Genomic DNA, 14,254 nt, shown 5'->3' on the forward strand with positions numbered 1-14,254 from the left:
CTGCCCATTAACCCATATTTTTGGTTGAGACGGACCTTAAAAAAGCTAGCCCAAAATACAATTGTTTTTTTTTTGCCTGACTCAGTTGGCCAATGTAAAACTTGGGTTGGGCCGAGCTACCCCATCGGGCTTTGAGTCGGCCGAATATCAATACTTCAATTTTATTCTTGTGCAAAAACACTATCTTTTTTTTTTTTTTTTTAAATATCAACTAATTTAAAATTTATTAATAAAAATGGTTAAGTTTAGCTCAAAGTTTTAAAATTCTAAAGGTTATAAATTATTAATTTAGTTAAATTGAAGTAATATATCTAGAATTTAATTAATATTTAATGTTAAATGTAAAACTTATTTACATATAATAAATCAAAAATACATAAAAAAAATAGTGAATAAATAAAATAAAATATAAACAAAAATGGTCCGGGGTGGGATACCCCTTAACCTCTCATGTCATCATACCTCTCATGTCGGATCGGGCTGGATCAGACCAGCCTATTTGACACCTTTACTCATAGGTACCAAGTCCCACTAGGAAGGGATCTCTCCATCATGGATGGTCTTACACATGAATTTTAGAATCCAATCTGAACATCTCCTATACACGGTTCAAACCCTCTTGTGGCAAAATAGAATTTCAGTAGTTATTAATTTATTTCGTTCACTTTTTCATAATTTATAATGAAATTAATTCAATATTTCAAAGGTTTATAATTATAAATGAATAGATAAATTATTGTTAAAATTTAATGATACATAGTTATTATTGGAATTCATTTAATAATTTATTTCGGGTGCTGGGTTGGAGAGATTAAATATTTATTATATATTAATTATTAAATGAATGACGTGCACTATTGGAGACCCATTTAACTACCAAAATAAGGTGCTGCATTGTGGATGGTCTAACAAAGTTTGGTTAAAACAAAACACTTCCTAATTGGTCATTTCCTTTATTCCTCCACTCTTTTTCATTCCAAATCCAAAAACCTTATAACTAGAGTGCTTGACTTTTTTGTTTTTGTTTTGTTGCAATAACGCCATAATTAAAAAACAATCGTTTAAATGTATGAACTCAAAAAAATGAATCATTCGTATCTAATGTGATGAACAAACATTTGAATATTGTTTATCTCTAGCTATAAAATAAAAATTGTTAGAATAAAAGAACATACGCTAACATAGAAGACAATAATACAATAACAACATACGTTAAACATAGGCCATACACATAACTTGCTCAATAAATCTTTTTTTTTTTTTGAAGAAATCAAAATGAAATTATATAACACACCACACAGCAATATCCAAGCACAAGGTGTGCCTAGGATACCACTAAAAGTTACAAGAGTTAAAGAACACAACAAAACAGAGATTACACTAGATAGTCAAACCCAAACAAGCAAAAGGATCTGACCACCAATCTCTGCGTACCAAAGACAAATACAACCTTTTTAGCTTTCAGCCACCCCAAAGATAACAATTTAACTTTATCTAACAATTGAGGGACAATATTAATAGAATTATTGAAAAGACGGTTGTTACGTTCATTCCACAAAACCCAAGCACACAACAGCCAAATAAGCTGCAAGAACGATCTTTTTGCTTTACCAACACCTGCCAAATGAGTAAACTGCACCAGATGATCTGTAATGATGTTAGAGTCCACTCCTAAAAAACCAATCCAATCGCGCACCTGCTGCCACAAAGATGCAAAAGTAGTACAAGATAAAAATAAATGAGCAGCTGTCTCCACGTGACCACAACCAGAAACACAGAAGATATCATCCGCGGGGACAACACCACGAATCGCCAGATTAGCTTTCGTAGGTAATCGATCCCGGATAAGCCGCCACGCAAAAACTGAAACCTTCAAAGGAACCTGAGGATGCCACACCAACTCAAAAGGTAAACCCATATGAGAATCATCCCCAATCGTCAACAAATCATAGGCACCTCTCACAGAGTACCCCTCTGCATTATCTGGAAGCCACTCCCAAACATCTGAAACATTAGGAATCAAAGAGATATCAAATAGTAACGCCCTACACTCCTCTAGTAAAAGCTCCTCCCAAGCCCACAGTCTACGCCTCCAACTCCACCCCTCCCCATCCTGCTCCGTACCCGAAGAGAACAAAGAGGCCACCGTAATGGTTTTATTCTCTGCTAAGTCAAACAAGCGGGGAAACCGCACGCAAAGAGGAGTACCTCCAATCCACCTATGCGACCAGAACAACTTCGACGTACCATCTCCCACCCTCCGTCTAACACTATCACCGAACCAACCTCCACCTGTGTCACCGACGCCATCACGAATCCTACCTACCTCCCGCCACCACAAAGAAACACTCCGGCCCCCCACCTCCAACCTCCCACCTACTTCGCCATAACGAGCGACTAAAACCTGATACCACAGCCCTTCTCTATCGACTAACATCCTCCAACACCATTTACCTAGTAAAGCAATATTAAACTCCTTCAATCGCCTAACCCCCAAACCTCCAAACTCCTTTTTTGAACACAAAGAATCCCAACCTATCCAAGTAATTTTTTTACAATCCTCACTCCCACCCCAAAAAAAATGATAGATTGTGGTGATGTAATAACACACCACAATTAATTAACAATAAAGATTTATATAACACACCACAATTTATCTAATAACACACCACAATCTTGCTCAATAAATCTAAAAAATGAAATTTATCTAATAATAAGGATAGGAGGGAGTAACGTAAAGGTTAATAGTGTAAAGATAATGTAACATAAAGTCGAAAAAAATAAATCTAAAACATCAATCCAAAATAAGGATCAAACTTTAAAGGATTGTATTCATGTAGTTTAACCAAAGCTATGGTTCGAATTCAATATTGAATATGTTAAAATTTTTAGAAAAAGTTTTTCGTACATCTGCGTTTTATAAAGCTTGAGAGATTAATATCCACAGTTACGTATGAAAGATATCTGATTTAAAAAAAATGTGCATCCATAATTTTACATAATTAATAGTTTTTTTAGACAATATAAGATTATTATGGTTGTGGTGGGAAAGCTTGTAGCCTTGTACCGTTTAGCCGTGGACCTCGATAATAAAATCACTTTTTTTTTTTATTGTGGTCAGAGTTTGAATTCCGGACCTTGCATATTTTATGCATTATATCAATTGAGTTAAACTCAAGACGACAATAATAAAATCACTTGACACAAGTATATTCATTCTGATTGTTTTTTAATGTTTGTTTTTAAATTCAGTTTAAGTTCTAACAACAAGAGAAACAGACACGGACGTTGTGTCAAATGAGAGAGAGCAGGCCGTAAGTTGTTGTAAGGTAACGTGCGGCTCGTCACAACTGCGAAAGTCAAAAGACTAAAAACTCAAAACTTGTACTTTTTTTTGGAATATTTGGTGGTGAGAGAGCAACCAGTATGATTCTTTTGGAAAATGCTTGTTCCCACGAATACTAAATCCGCGGAAAATTATTTTTCAGTCCCATTAAAAAATTAATTTTCAGTCTTTATAGTAACATTTTCGTTAGTAATTTTTTAAGGAAATTTTTGTTAGTATTTTTAAAAATGAAAAAATGTTTGACGGAAATTTTTGCATTAATTTTCTCCTTTAAGTTTTTTTCATACCACTTCCGTCCTTTTAAGTTATTATTTTTTTTTTTAGATGAAGTGATAATCCGTTGAAATTAAACTCACATACAACTATTTAGGTCCTGGGTCACGACGTCCGGCCTTTCAATTTCGGCATTTGCTAGTTGAGCTAAGACTTCTAAACAAGTTATTTTATTGTAATATGTTAGTTTTAAGTATTGTTCGTATCATTTAAGTCATTTAAGTTATTTAATTGCAATTTTTAGATTCCGATTAACTTATATTTTTAAGATTTGAAATCCATCAAACTGTTTCAATTAAATAACTCAAAAGACCTAATTGATACGAAAGAGTTTAAAATATCAAATTATTACAATTAATTAACTTAAAATAACTTGAAAGAATCGGTGATGTAATTTAACTTTTATTTAAAATTAGGGAAGTTATTCTATTTTAAAAGAATCTTATCTTATCCAATGGATTTGTATGGATTCAACTGACAGGAGAGAGTAGACAAATTTTAATTTTAATATAACAATAAATGGATCGAAAGTGACATGTATTATCAATGATTTGTTTGGTTGATGAGAGGGTGAGATTTTAATTGAATAAAATTACATTTTCATTCTTAAAATAATTACAACCACATCAAATATAAATTTCTTTAATTTCACCTCTCTATTAATCTAATCAATTTTACAAAATTATTAATACTCTTAAAATAATCTCTCTATTCCCCTTCTCTCCCATTCATTTCTCTCCAACCAACCAAATATACCTTAAATAAAATAAAAAGGTTCATATCCTATGTTAAAATCACTCCATCAAATCGAAAAAGCGTAGTCCACAGATACAGCTTCAAAATTAGAAATTAATAAAACCATAGAGCCAAGCCATTCTAGATAGTTGAACAACAATTCCTTTCCATATAAAAAAAAAGTCAACACCTCATTAATCTACTTTTTCTATTACCCTTTATTAGTAACAAAAAGAAGATGCAAATCATAAACAATCAGAAAAAAAGAGTACAAAGGAGAGTAATTAGCGGGGTACTCTATCATCATTAATAATTAAGATAAGGATTAGAAACAGAGTCTTCTAATTCTTTCTTTGCTTGCAAAAGCAGCAAATGAACACTTTACCACTCAATTTTCACTTCAATTCCAATCATGCCCTTCTCTACCTCCTCCTCCTCCTCTTCATCCTCCTTTCTCCGCAACCTTCAACGGCGCAGATTCCGAATTCATTGCCACCACCACCACCACCACCAGACAAAATCACCACTCTCAAATTCGACAAATCCATGGCAATTGTGCTTATCATCTTAATCGGCGTGTTTCTCATCCTCGGTTTTCTCTCAGTCTACACACGCCAGTGCGCTGAACAGAGAATGAGAGGAAGATTCGATTTATCTATTCCGATCGCCGGAAGTCACCGGAGACACCGTGGACTTGAGACGGAAATCATTGAAACGTTTCCGACTTTTGTTTACTCCACCGTGAAAGGACTCAAAATAGGAAGAGCTGCACTAGAATGCGCCGTGTGCTTAAACGAGTTTCAAGACGATGAAACGCTGCGTTTGATTCCGAATTGTAGCCACGTGTTTCATTCTCAATGTGTCGATGCTTGGCTTGTTAATCACTCCACGTGTCCCGTTTGTCGGGCTAATTTGATTCCAAGACCCGGTGATACTTCTTTCGCTTCAATCCAAATACTGGATTCAAGTTTATCCGATTCAGATGACCCGACCCGAATTAGTCCTATTAGAGGTCCAGGTATTGCAGTTACGTCTCGTTCTCCATCTCCAAAGGTGAATTATTCAGTTACACCGAACCGGGCTCGACCGGTTCGATCAAGTTCAACAGGGTTTAAAATTGGCAACTGGGTTCCGTTTGCACGCTCACATTCAACAGGTCATTCACTGGTTCAAGAAGGAGAGAATCACGAGCGGTTCACTTTGAGATTACCGGAGGAAGTGCGGAACCGGTTGGTGGGTTCAACTCCAAGCCGGGTTACGAGTTGTGGTGTTACTTTTACTCGAGAGGGTAGTGGGAGGAGGGGATATAGAACGAGAAGTGTGGGAAGTAGTGGTAATGCGAGGAGCTATGATTGGTTTAACCGGCCGGACCGGAGGGGATTCTCTTGGACTCCACCGTTTATGGGTCGAACCGGTTCGAGTTGGTCGAAGAATAAGTCACCTGGGAAAATGGATGATGTTGGAGAACGGTCTTCTGATCGGTTGTTTGAAGGTAATCGGGGTTAGTTGGGTAGGTATTGTTTGATGAAAATTTTAAAAAATTAAAAAAAAAAAAAAAAAAAAAAAGAATATACCGTTGAAATACAGATGAAGATTGTGTTTATTTAATGTAATGTGGAATATTGTTTAGGTTTTGTGGGTGGAATTACGAAAGTGGATAGAATTTGTTCATGAATGAAGTTTATTTTTAATTAATTGAATGACGTTTGTTTTAGTTGTTGGATTTATCTTTTTATAAGTTTCATCGCCGCTTTCATGTAAAATTGATTAGCAAATTTATTTTGGGATATACTGGTTTTTGTGGGTTAGCATTTGTTCTAGAACACGTATGGTATGGGGAGCGGTTGGGGGTGTTAAATAAATTCAAGCCGGCCGGCCAGTTTAAAAAAGAAACTATAGGTTCACCATTCACCAACTGTCAATCCATAAGGAGGCAGCACTTCCAATCCAATTAGTGTCTCCAAGAGACATTTACTCTTGTTGGATTGTCAAATAAGTGCTTCAAGCCTTTTAACCAAGCCAACAAACAATGCTCATTTCCTATCTCCATTCTCCAACGACCAACAACCTGGAACAGAACAGCTAACAATATACTAATCATAACCAATCTGTAAATGTCGAATCGGTCAGACAAAGTAAAGAACACACCACTACACAATTCTCTAATGCATTTATCAGGCTGGGATCAAAGGTAAAACTCTAATGTCAACAATGTCATGTCACAACTGTTAGCTGGAAAATAATAGTGATTCGATCGTCATGTCATGAACCAACACTTTTTTGTTAATTTGTTTCATTCAAGTCCAATAGAACATCAGTTTGCCTTTCCAAAGGCAAAAGAAGAAAAAAAGTGCTTCACAGTTAACCTTTTGTTAAAATAATAACCTCTAATGAATGTTACAGACATGGATCTGCGGGTTTAGCTGCTTTAACAACCACTTAGAACTTCACATTCTTATAGAGAGAAGAAGTCATTGTATTGCATATAGTAAGTACTAGTAGCAACAGTTAAACCAAAATACTCACGAGTTAGCCCCGTTACATTGGACTTTCATTAACTAGTGTAAGAGAAATATTAAGAAAAATATATCTTAGGAATAATTTGTCATTGATTGTATTGAACGTGCCACATAAATTTAAACCATAAAACCCAGGTGAACAATATATTTTTTTTTTTTGCCCCCATTTGTCTTAGAAATGTGAAATGCTAATGATTCTCTTGTGATATTGGTTAAGTCAACCAAAGAAGTAAGTTTGCATGGACTATGGAGGACTTTTATTTTTGAGATAATTTTTCGTTTTATATGTTTCATAATCAATGCTTTTAGAACACACGTTAACATGACCTACAATAATTTACTCACGAGTAAGAAGACTTGTTATGTTGCTTCACATAAAAATACTTGTAAACTTTTGATATTAATTATTTTCGTACCCACTAATATGAACAATAATTGCATGCCTAATAGAAATAGAGTAAAGAAGATTCACTCAAAAGGTGGGAGAGGTAGTACGTGTGGTAGTTAATTCGTTAAGAAGATTCCACGTCTCTTAAAGTTAGAGTGGGAGGTTGTATTTCAACACCTTTATAAGAAAACAAATCAATGTGTAGATGCTTTAGCAAATCTTGGTTGCTCTTTAAATTTAAATGTGGTTTTTTTTAGACATATACGTCTCAAGTTACATATTTGTTACAAGCTTATATGTTGGGGATAACTACTACTCTCGTTTAGAAGTAATGTAGTTTCTCTTTTTTTGGGTCACTAACCCTCTCTATAACCAGAAAAAGGGAATAAAAGAAATATTGTACCGGTAACACTCTCTTTCTTATACTATTTAATGTTTACTCTTTTATTGAGTGAAACTTATGCACATCTCACATTTTATGTTGGATTTATTTTCAAAGCGTGAAATTCACATGAATTTCACTCAATAAAAAAGTTAATGTTGGAGAGAGTGTCAAAAAGAAATTGTCCATATCATTTCTCAATATATTACTCACTTTTTTTTTTAATAAAAAAAACTCAATTTTTTTAAACCATCTACAATGGAGATCCTTCATCCATTTAACACTCTTCTAAATAGACATCCCTATTGTGGAATCTAAAAATTAGGTGTTTATATAAAAATATGTACTTTTATAGGCACCAACTCTCTCCTATTATTTATGGATCCGTATGCACAATTATTTGTCAAAATAATTTTCTCCCTTAAGTTGTTGTATTATTTTAATATTAAAAAAAAATAAAAAGAATTGATATAAGTGTTTGTTTGACCAACGTTAATTTTCATTTTCAATTGAATGGCACTTTTGCACTACAACAACATATATGTATCCTTCTTTCTTCAAAAAAAAAAAAAAACATATATGCATCCTTCAGGGGGAGGAAAAAAAAAACAGTGCATCGTTGTTTGATTATAGCAAAAATAAATAGCCATTTTTTCAAATTATTGATAAAATTGAAAAAAGTACATTTTTTATTGGATTAATTTTATATTAAATTAGTAATTATGAAGGAATAGATGATTATTGTTAGAATTTAAAGATATAGGGTGCGTTTGATTTGCTATAAAGTGAAGGACAGGATAGAACAACTTCAGTTGTCCAGTGTTTGATTTGCAAAACTGTTTCAGGTACAGGATAAATTGGAGGCAAAGGACAGGACAAAAACTGATATTTTTCTCCCTCACCACAGCACAACTTTTTGTCTCACGCATAAGTTGTCTAAAATACCAAAATCGCATTTCGTCCTCCAAAAATCGTATAAAACAAAAATTATTCAATGCTATAAAAATTTGTCATGTGTTATTCTATCTTATATTGTGTTGTTCTGTCTTGTACTGTTCTATCCAGTACTTAGTGTTTTGTAAATCAAACACACCCATAAATTTTTTTTTGACAATACATTTACTTATTTTTTTGAGATGTTGAGATTGGGTGATTATTAAACATTAGTTAAAAAATGAGTGCCGTGTCTTTTATGCAAACCATTCTAACTAACTCCTCACCATATAACCAATTCCGGTACTTTGAAGGCAATAAATTGAATAAAGGTGAAAAGTTTTAAAGGGCACTTCTTCTAAAGAGACAGACGGAACTTGAACTTAAAAACTCTTAAATTTAAGATATGTTTTTTTTTTTACCACTAGAACAAACTTTTTGAGTTAAATCACTATTTTTTTAGGAACGAGCTTCTTAAATTAAAATAAAGATTTTGAAAATCAAATGTTAAAATTAATTAAGGGTCTGATTGGTTCGAGAATTAGGAGGGGAGAGGAGGGGAGGGGAGAGGAGGGGAAGGGAGGGGAAGGAAGATATTTGAATTAAAAACGAGTTTAGTTCGCAAGGGGAGGGAAGGGGGAGGGATTTTAAAATTATTTTACCGTTTTACCCTTAAACTTAATTAAATAAAAGAAACTACTTGGTTTTACGATTTCATAGACCGACGAAAGACAAGCATACATATAAGCTGCTTATTTTATCTCAAACTGACTCATATATTTTGCACAACAAGACATGAATCGATGAATTAACAGTGAAAAAAAGGAATAACAAGTGATAATAAACTGAATTAAAATAAGATAATAATAATTATAAGACCGTTGGTAGTAGTAGGAGTGGTTTGTACATGTAACAAATAAGAGTGATAGAAAATATAATAATAAAAGTTGTTAGAAGGAAAATATAACAAAATAATAATAAAAATTGTTACAACAATAAGATAACCTAATAATAAGATTGTTACAAAGATCATTTAATCTAATAATAATAATAAAAGTTTGTTACAAGGTTAATATTGAGATTTGAAATTAATTTAAGGATAATTATGACAATGCAATAAAATTTTAAAGAGATTTGATCCCCTTCCCTTCGCTTCTAAAAATTGAACCAATTACTTCAAATTAAAAATCTTTCTTTCCCTCCCTTTAAAACTCTAGAACCAACGGACTTTAAAATATATAAGTCTGCATAAATGAAAGGAGGAGCGAGTGGGATGCCTAATGTGTTTAAAAAGACATGACTGAAGCAAAATAAGATTTTATCGTACAAGTAGGTATGTCGGTAAAATATGAACACTTGTGTATCATAAAAATGTTGTGGTGGATGATTGTAGAAATCATACATGAGATAAGATTATGAATGATAGCAATAGAGTAGGAATGTCACCAATGCAAAATTATTGTATTCGACTTACGTGGTTTAGAAATTTGTGGATGACACATGCTTATTATGTATGTAGAGAGGAGAGTAGTCTGATTGCTACATGTGGATACAAATTAAACAAAACATAGAGAAACTATTAAAAATACTCTTTAAAAGGCCAATGATTAGGATAAATTAGTGATTTAAAAGAGTTAATTAAATGTAGTACTACTACTATTAAAGAAATTCATCCCTCTTCATTTGGCAGACTTGGTTTCTTTTGATTTTGATTGTCCATACATAGAATACCTGATTCAAAAGATTTAGCTGATGACCGATAGCTGATAGCTTATAGCTGATGGCTTATAGCTGATAAACTATTTGAAGTGATTGGTAAAATTAACGGTTCAATTAGCTGATAGATGTAAAATTACATAAAATGACATTTTTAATTCATAATAAAGTTTATATCAATTAATGTTTAAAGTATTTAAAAATTAAAAATTGTTAATTTAATATTATTATTAAATTAATTTGGACTAATTAAGTTTTTAGTCCCTATAAATATTCACAGTTTTGTTTTTAGTCCCTACAAAATAAAATCACACTTTTTAGTCCCTATAAAATTTTATATTAGCATTTTTAGTCCCAATAAATTTTTCCATCAGCACTTTTAGTCCCTGTAAAAAATTTTCATCAACAGTTTTGGTCCCTAAAATGCTTGAGGAAAATGTCACAGGGACTAAAAAGTGTGATTTTATTTTGTAGGGACTAAAAACAAAACTGTGAATATTTAAAGGGACTAAAAACTTAATTAACCCAATTAATTTTTAAACTTCCTAAAAAAAAAGGATCTTAATAAAGATTGGTATAAAATGCTATTTCATTCACACAAAAAAATAGCATTCATGTCTAAAACATATGTATTTTAATTTATAGCAATAATAAATGATTAAGTGTAAAAAATGGAATTTAGTTAGAATAATAAGGGTAAAATTGGAATTAAAAGTGAGAAGCTATAAGCTATAAGCTCAAACGCTACTTGGAATAGCTTCTGAAAAATAGCTTATAAGTTCGTGAAATAAGCTATAAGTTCGTGAAATAAACTATAAGCTCATGGTGAAAAAGTGTTACCAAATAAAGTTTTTTTTGTCAAACGAACTTATAAGCTATAAGCTAAGAACTATAAACTCTTTTTTAGGTGTTACCAAAGAGACCCATATTAACCTTCATAATCTTTCATATTTTCCGTAAATTGAAACCTTTTATATTCGGATTTAGTGCATGTTTGAGAGCAAAAAAAAAGTAGAAGAAAGATTCAGTGCATGTTTATAATAACGCAAATTGATCATCAATCAATACGCTGATTTCTTGGTCAATGATATCTTGACAACCATTTTGTGACAATTTAGGTGACAACTTTATCTCTCATAGTCACATTAATTTTTTATTTTCTCTCTATTACTTTGTTTTCCGTGTCACTATCTACTTTCTTTTGTAAATTAATGGTTGTCACAAAAATTATCACTCAAATGGTTGTTCAAATAACACATCCCATAAAAAAAATCCTAATAGTAGATCTCTTGTCTAAGAAATTGTATATTGATTGAATGATTCCTCACTATTAACTTTTCTTTTCTTCACCTTATAGTAAAAAGAAACTTAGGAATAAATATTAGTAAAAAATTATTAAAAGAATAAGATTCCACATTAACAAATAATCTCCATCATTATCATAAAAATTAAAAAAAAAAATAAAAACTCCTATATCTATCAACATGTTTGAAATAAAACTCGCTTACTTACCCGCGTTAATTAACATAATATAGAAATCGCGGGGAAATAGATAATGAATAGACCTATCAATTCACTTAAAAATATCAATATCAACGACCTCATATTTTTCTTTGATTAAAAATTAATATAAATAAATAAGACGTGTTCAAGTCGGAGTGAGATTATGATGGCTTTGAGTGTTTGACCCTGTTTTATGCCAACCAAAATAAAATAAATTAAATTAATCACCAATACTTTCTCAGCACACACAAACCACACCTGTAACAAAAAAAACAAACCACACCCTTTAAATACATTCTCCTAAGCTATATCCTCATTTGTAACATTCTTCTTCTTCTTCTTGTTCATGCGATGGCCCAACAAAAAAGGCTAAGAACACTCACAAACACTCTCAAAGACAAAGCTTCATTAATCGTCGCATCACTCTCCATCAAACGCAATATCTCCACCGTTCAAATCAACATCCTCCGTGCCACAACCCACAACCTCTCCTCTCCACCGTCTGAGTCACAAATCTCCGCCGTTCTCTCCATCACCAACACCTCTCACATACTCCCACGCACCTGCATCATCTCCCTCATGGACCGTCTTCACGGAACAAAAAGCGCTACAGTTGCAATGAAATGTTTATTCACTCTTCATAACATCACTGTTCAAGGATCATTCACTCTTAAAGATCAACTTTCTTGTTATCCTTCTTATGGTGGTCATAATTTTCTTAACCTTTCAACTTTTCGTGATGATTTGGATTTTGAATCCTTGCAGCTTAGTTCTTGGGTTCGTTGGTATGCTGCTGTTCTTGAACAACTTTTAACTGTTTCAAGAATTTTAGGTTATTATCTAAATTCTAATAACAATTTGTCAAAAAAAGATTCTTTGATTTTGAACGCATCGAATGCTGATTTGTTGTATAAACTAGAATGTTTGGTTGTTTTCGTCGAGCAAATTAGTGGTGTACCGGAATCTTTGGAACTTCAGAAGACTGAGCTGGTTTATGAAATTGTGAGAATGATTGGTGAAGATTATAGAAACGTGCAAGGTGAGATTTTGTTGAGATTGGAGGAACTTGGTAAGAGAATGGAGGATTTGGATATTGGTGAGTTGAATGAGTTATTGAACTATTTGAAGAGATTGGAAGAAAGCAAAGAAAATTTGGTGCTTTTGTTTGTGAATAGAAGAAAAAATAATAGGTTTTGGGAAATGATAAAAGAGATAAAGATTAGAGGGTTGGAGAAGAAAGAAGAGATTGAAGGGAATTGGCTTATGGTGGTGGTGAATAGTAATACGGTGGCGGCTGAGTTGACTCGGTCGACGAACCCGTTTCTTGAACCAGGACAATATTTTTCGGTCCCACAGCAACGGTAAGATGACATATGGCAACGGTCATTTTGCTTTTTGTCTGCAAAAAAAAAAATCAACAAAGTTGAGTTGGCCATTATTTTTTTTTTTATTTTTTATTTTATTTTTATACTTTCGTATTCTTTTTTAATATTTTTTCACTTTTTTTTCTGGAATCTGTACCTTCCAGTTGGAGGTGCACCTTTTTGTTGATATTTTTGGAGTGGGGTTTCATGTCTGCTGTTGTGTGCATAATTAAAGTAGAAAACAGAGATTTGATTGGCAAAATCAAAAAAGAAAAAAGAGATTTATAAGAGTTTTGACTTTTGTATACTATGTTGTCCTATACCAGTACCTTAACTGTGGCATTTAGTATACACAAGTTAATGAATTTGTGTATCATACACAAATATGATTTTTACCATTGATATAATATTAAACAATTCAATGGTCAAGATTGAAGAAAGAGTACCTCTTTAGTGAGTTTCTTGTTATATTAAAGGTATTTGCAAAAAGGGTGTCCAACAAAAAATAAATTGTATTTCATGAATTAACGAAAAATAAATTATGAAAACTTAAATCTCTAATAATCTTCATCATCATCTCCCATGTTTAATTCAACCCAAGCTAAATAAACTCATACCCAGAACTTAAAAATCCCAACAGATGAATTGATTTTGGTTTCGACACTCAAATCCAACTTAAAAAATTGATAAATGCAAATTAAAATCTCTCTTGATTAAGCAAATCAGACATATACCATTTGTTATATCAGTTATTCTCTTTGAAAACATATCTTGATTGTTATTAGCATTTTCAGAGAACTTTAAGACAACAACTTTATGGAAATTAGCTGAGGATAACGGGTTGGTTATGAAAGTTCCATAATACCCAGACGAGGAAGTATTATTACACAAATATTATGTGCAAAATTTGCCTTTATTCGATCTTAGATTCCATCATAATAACATAAGAGATTTTTTTCTTCAAACATTTGGGAACTAGGGATTTTTTTTCTGGTTTTTATTTTTTGGTTAATTTTTCTGGTTTTTCTTTTTTTTTTTTTTTTGGTATAATTTTTCTGGTTTTTCTATTACCACTAGATCTAGAAGTATTACAGT

General features: G+C 32.5%; 3 protein-coding genes across 3 annotated transcripts; 2 read left to right on the top strand and 1 right to left on the bottom strand.

Moving 5' to 3' along the window:
* Window positions 1-1,388: 1,388 nt before the first annotated feature.
* LOC112420262 (uncharacterized) lies at window positions 1,389-2,437 on the bottom strand. Its single transcript, XM_024779025.1, has 2 exons — window positions 1,546-2,437; window positions 1,389-1,426 (listed from the first exon to the last, which is right to left on the bottom strand). The coding sequence occupies exons 1-2, from the start codon at window positions 2,435-2,437 to the stop codon at window positions 1,389-1,391; spliced, it is 930 nt and encodes a 309-aa protein (XP_024634793.1).
* A 1,962-nt stretch (window positions 2,438-4,399) lies between these two features.
* Window positions 4,400-6,068, top strand: LOC11419970 (RING-H2 finger protein ATL11). The gene has a single exon (XM_003602804.4). The coding sequence runs from the start codon at window positions 4,727-4,729 to the stop codon at window positions 5,858-5,860; it is 1,134 nt and encodes a 377-aa protein (XP_003602852.1). The 5' UTR covers window positions 4,400-4,726; the 3' UTR covers window positions 5,861-6,068.
* A 5,982-nt stretch (window positions 6,069-12,050) lies between these two features.
* Window positions 12,051-13,588, top strand: LOC11419971 (putative clathrin assembly protein At4g40080). The gene has a single exon (XM_003602806.4). The coding sequence runs from the start codon at window positions 12,147-12,149 to the stop codon at window positions 13,158-13,160; it is 1,014 nt and encodes a 337-aa protein (XP_003602854.1). The 5' UTR covers window positions 12,051-12,146; the 3' UTR covers window positions 13,161-13,588.
* The last annotated feature ends 666 nt before the right edge of the window (window positions 13,589-14,254 follow it).

This window comes from Medicago truncatula, chromosome 3, assembly GCF_003473485.1.
Source record: "Medicago truncatula cultivar Jemalong A17 chromosome 3, MtrunA17r5.0-ANR, whole genome shotgun sequence".
NCBI classification, from domain to species: domain Eukaryota; kingdom Viridiplantae; phylum Streptophyta; class Magnoliopsida; order Fabales; family Fabaceae; genus Medicago; species Medicago truncatula.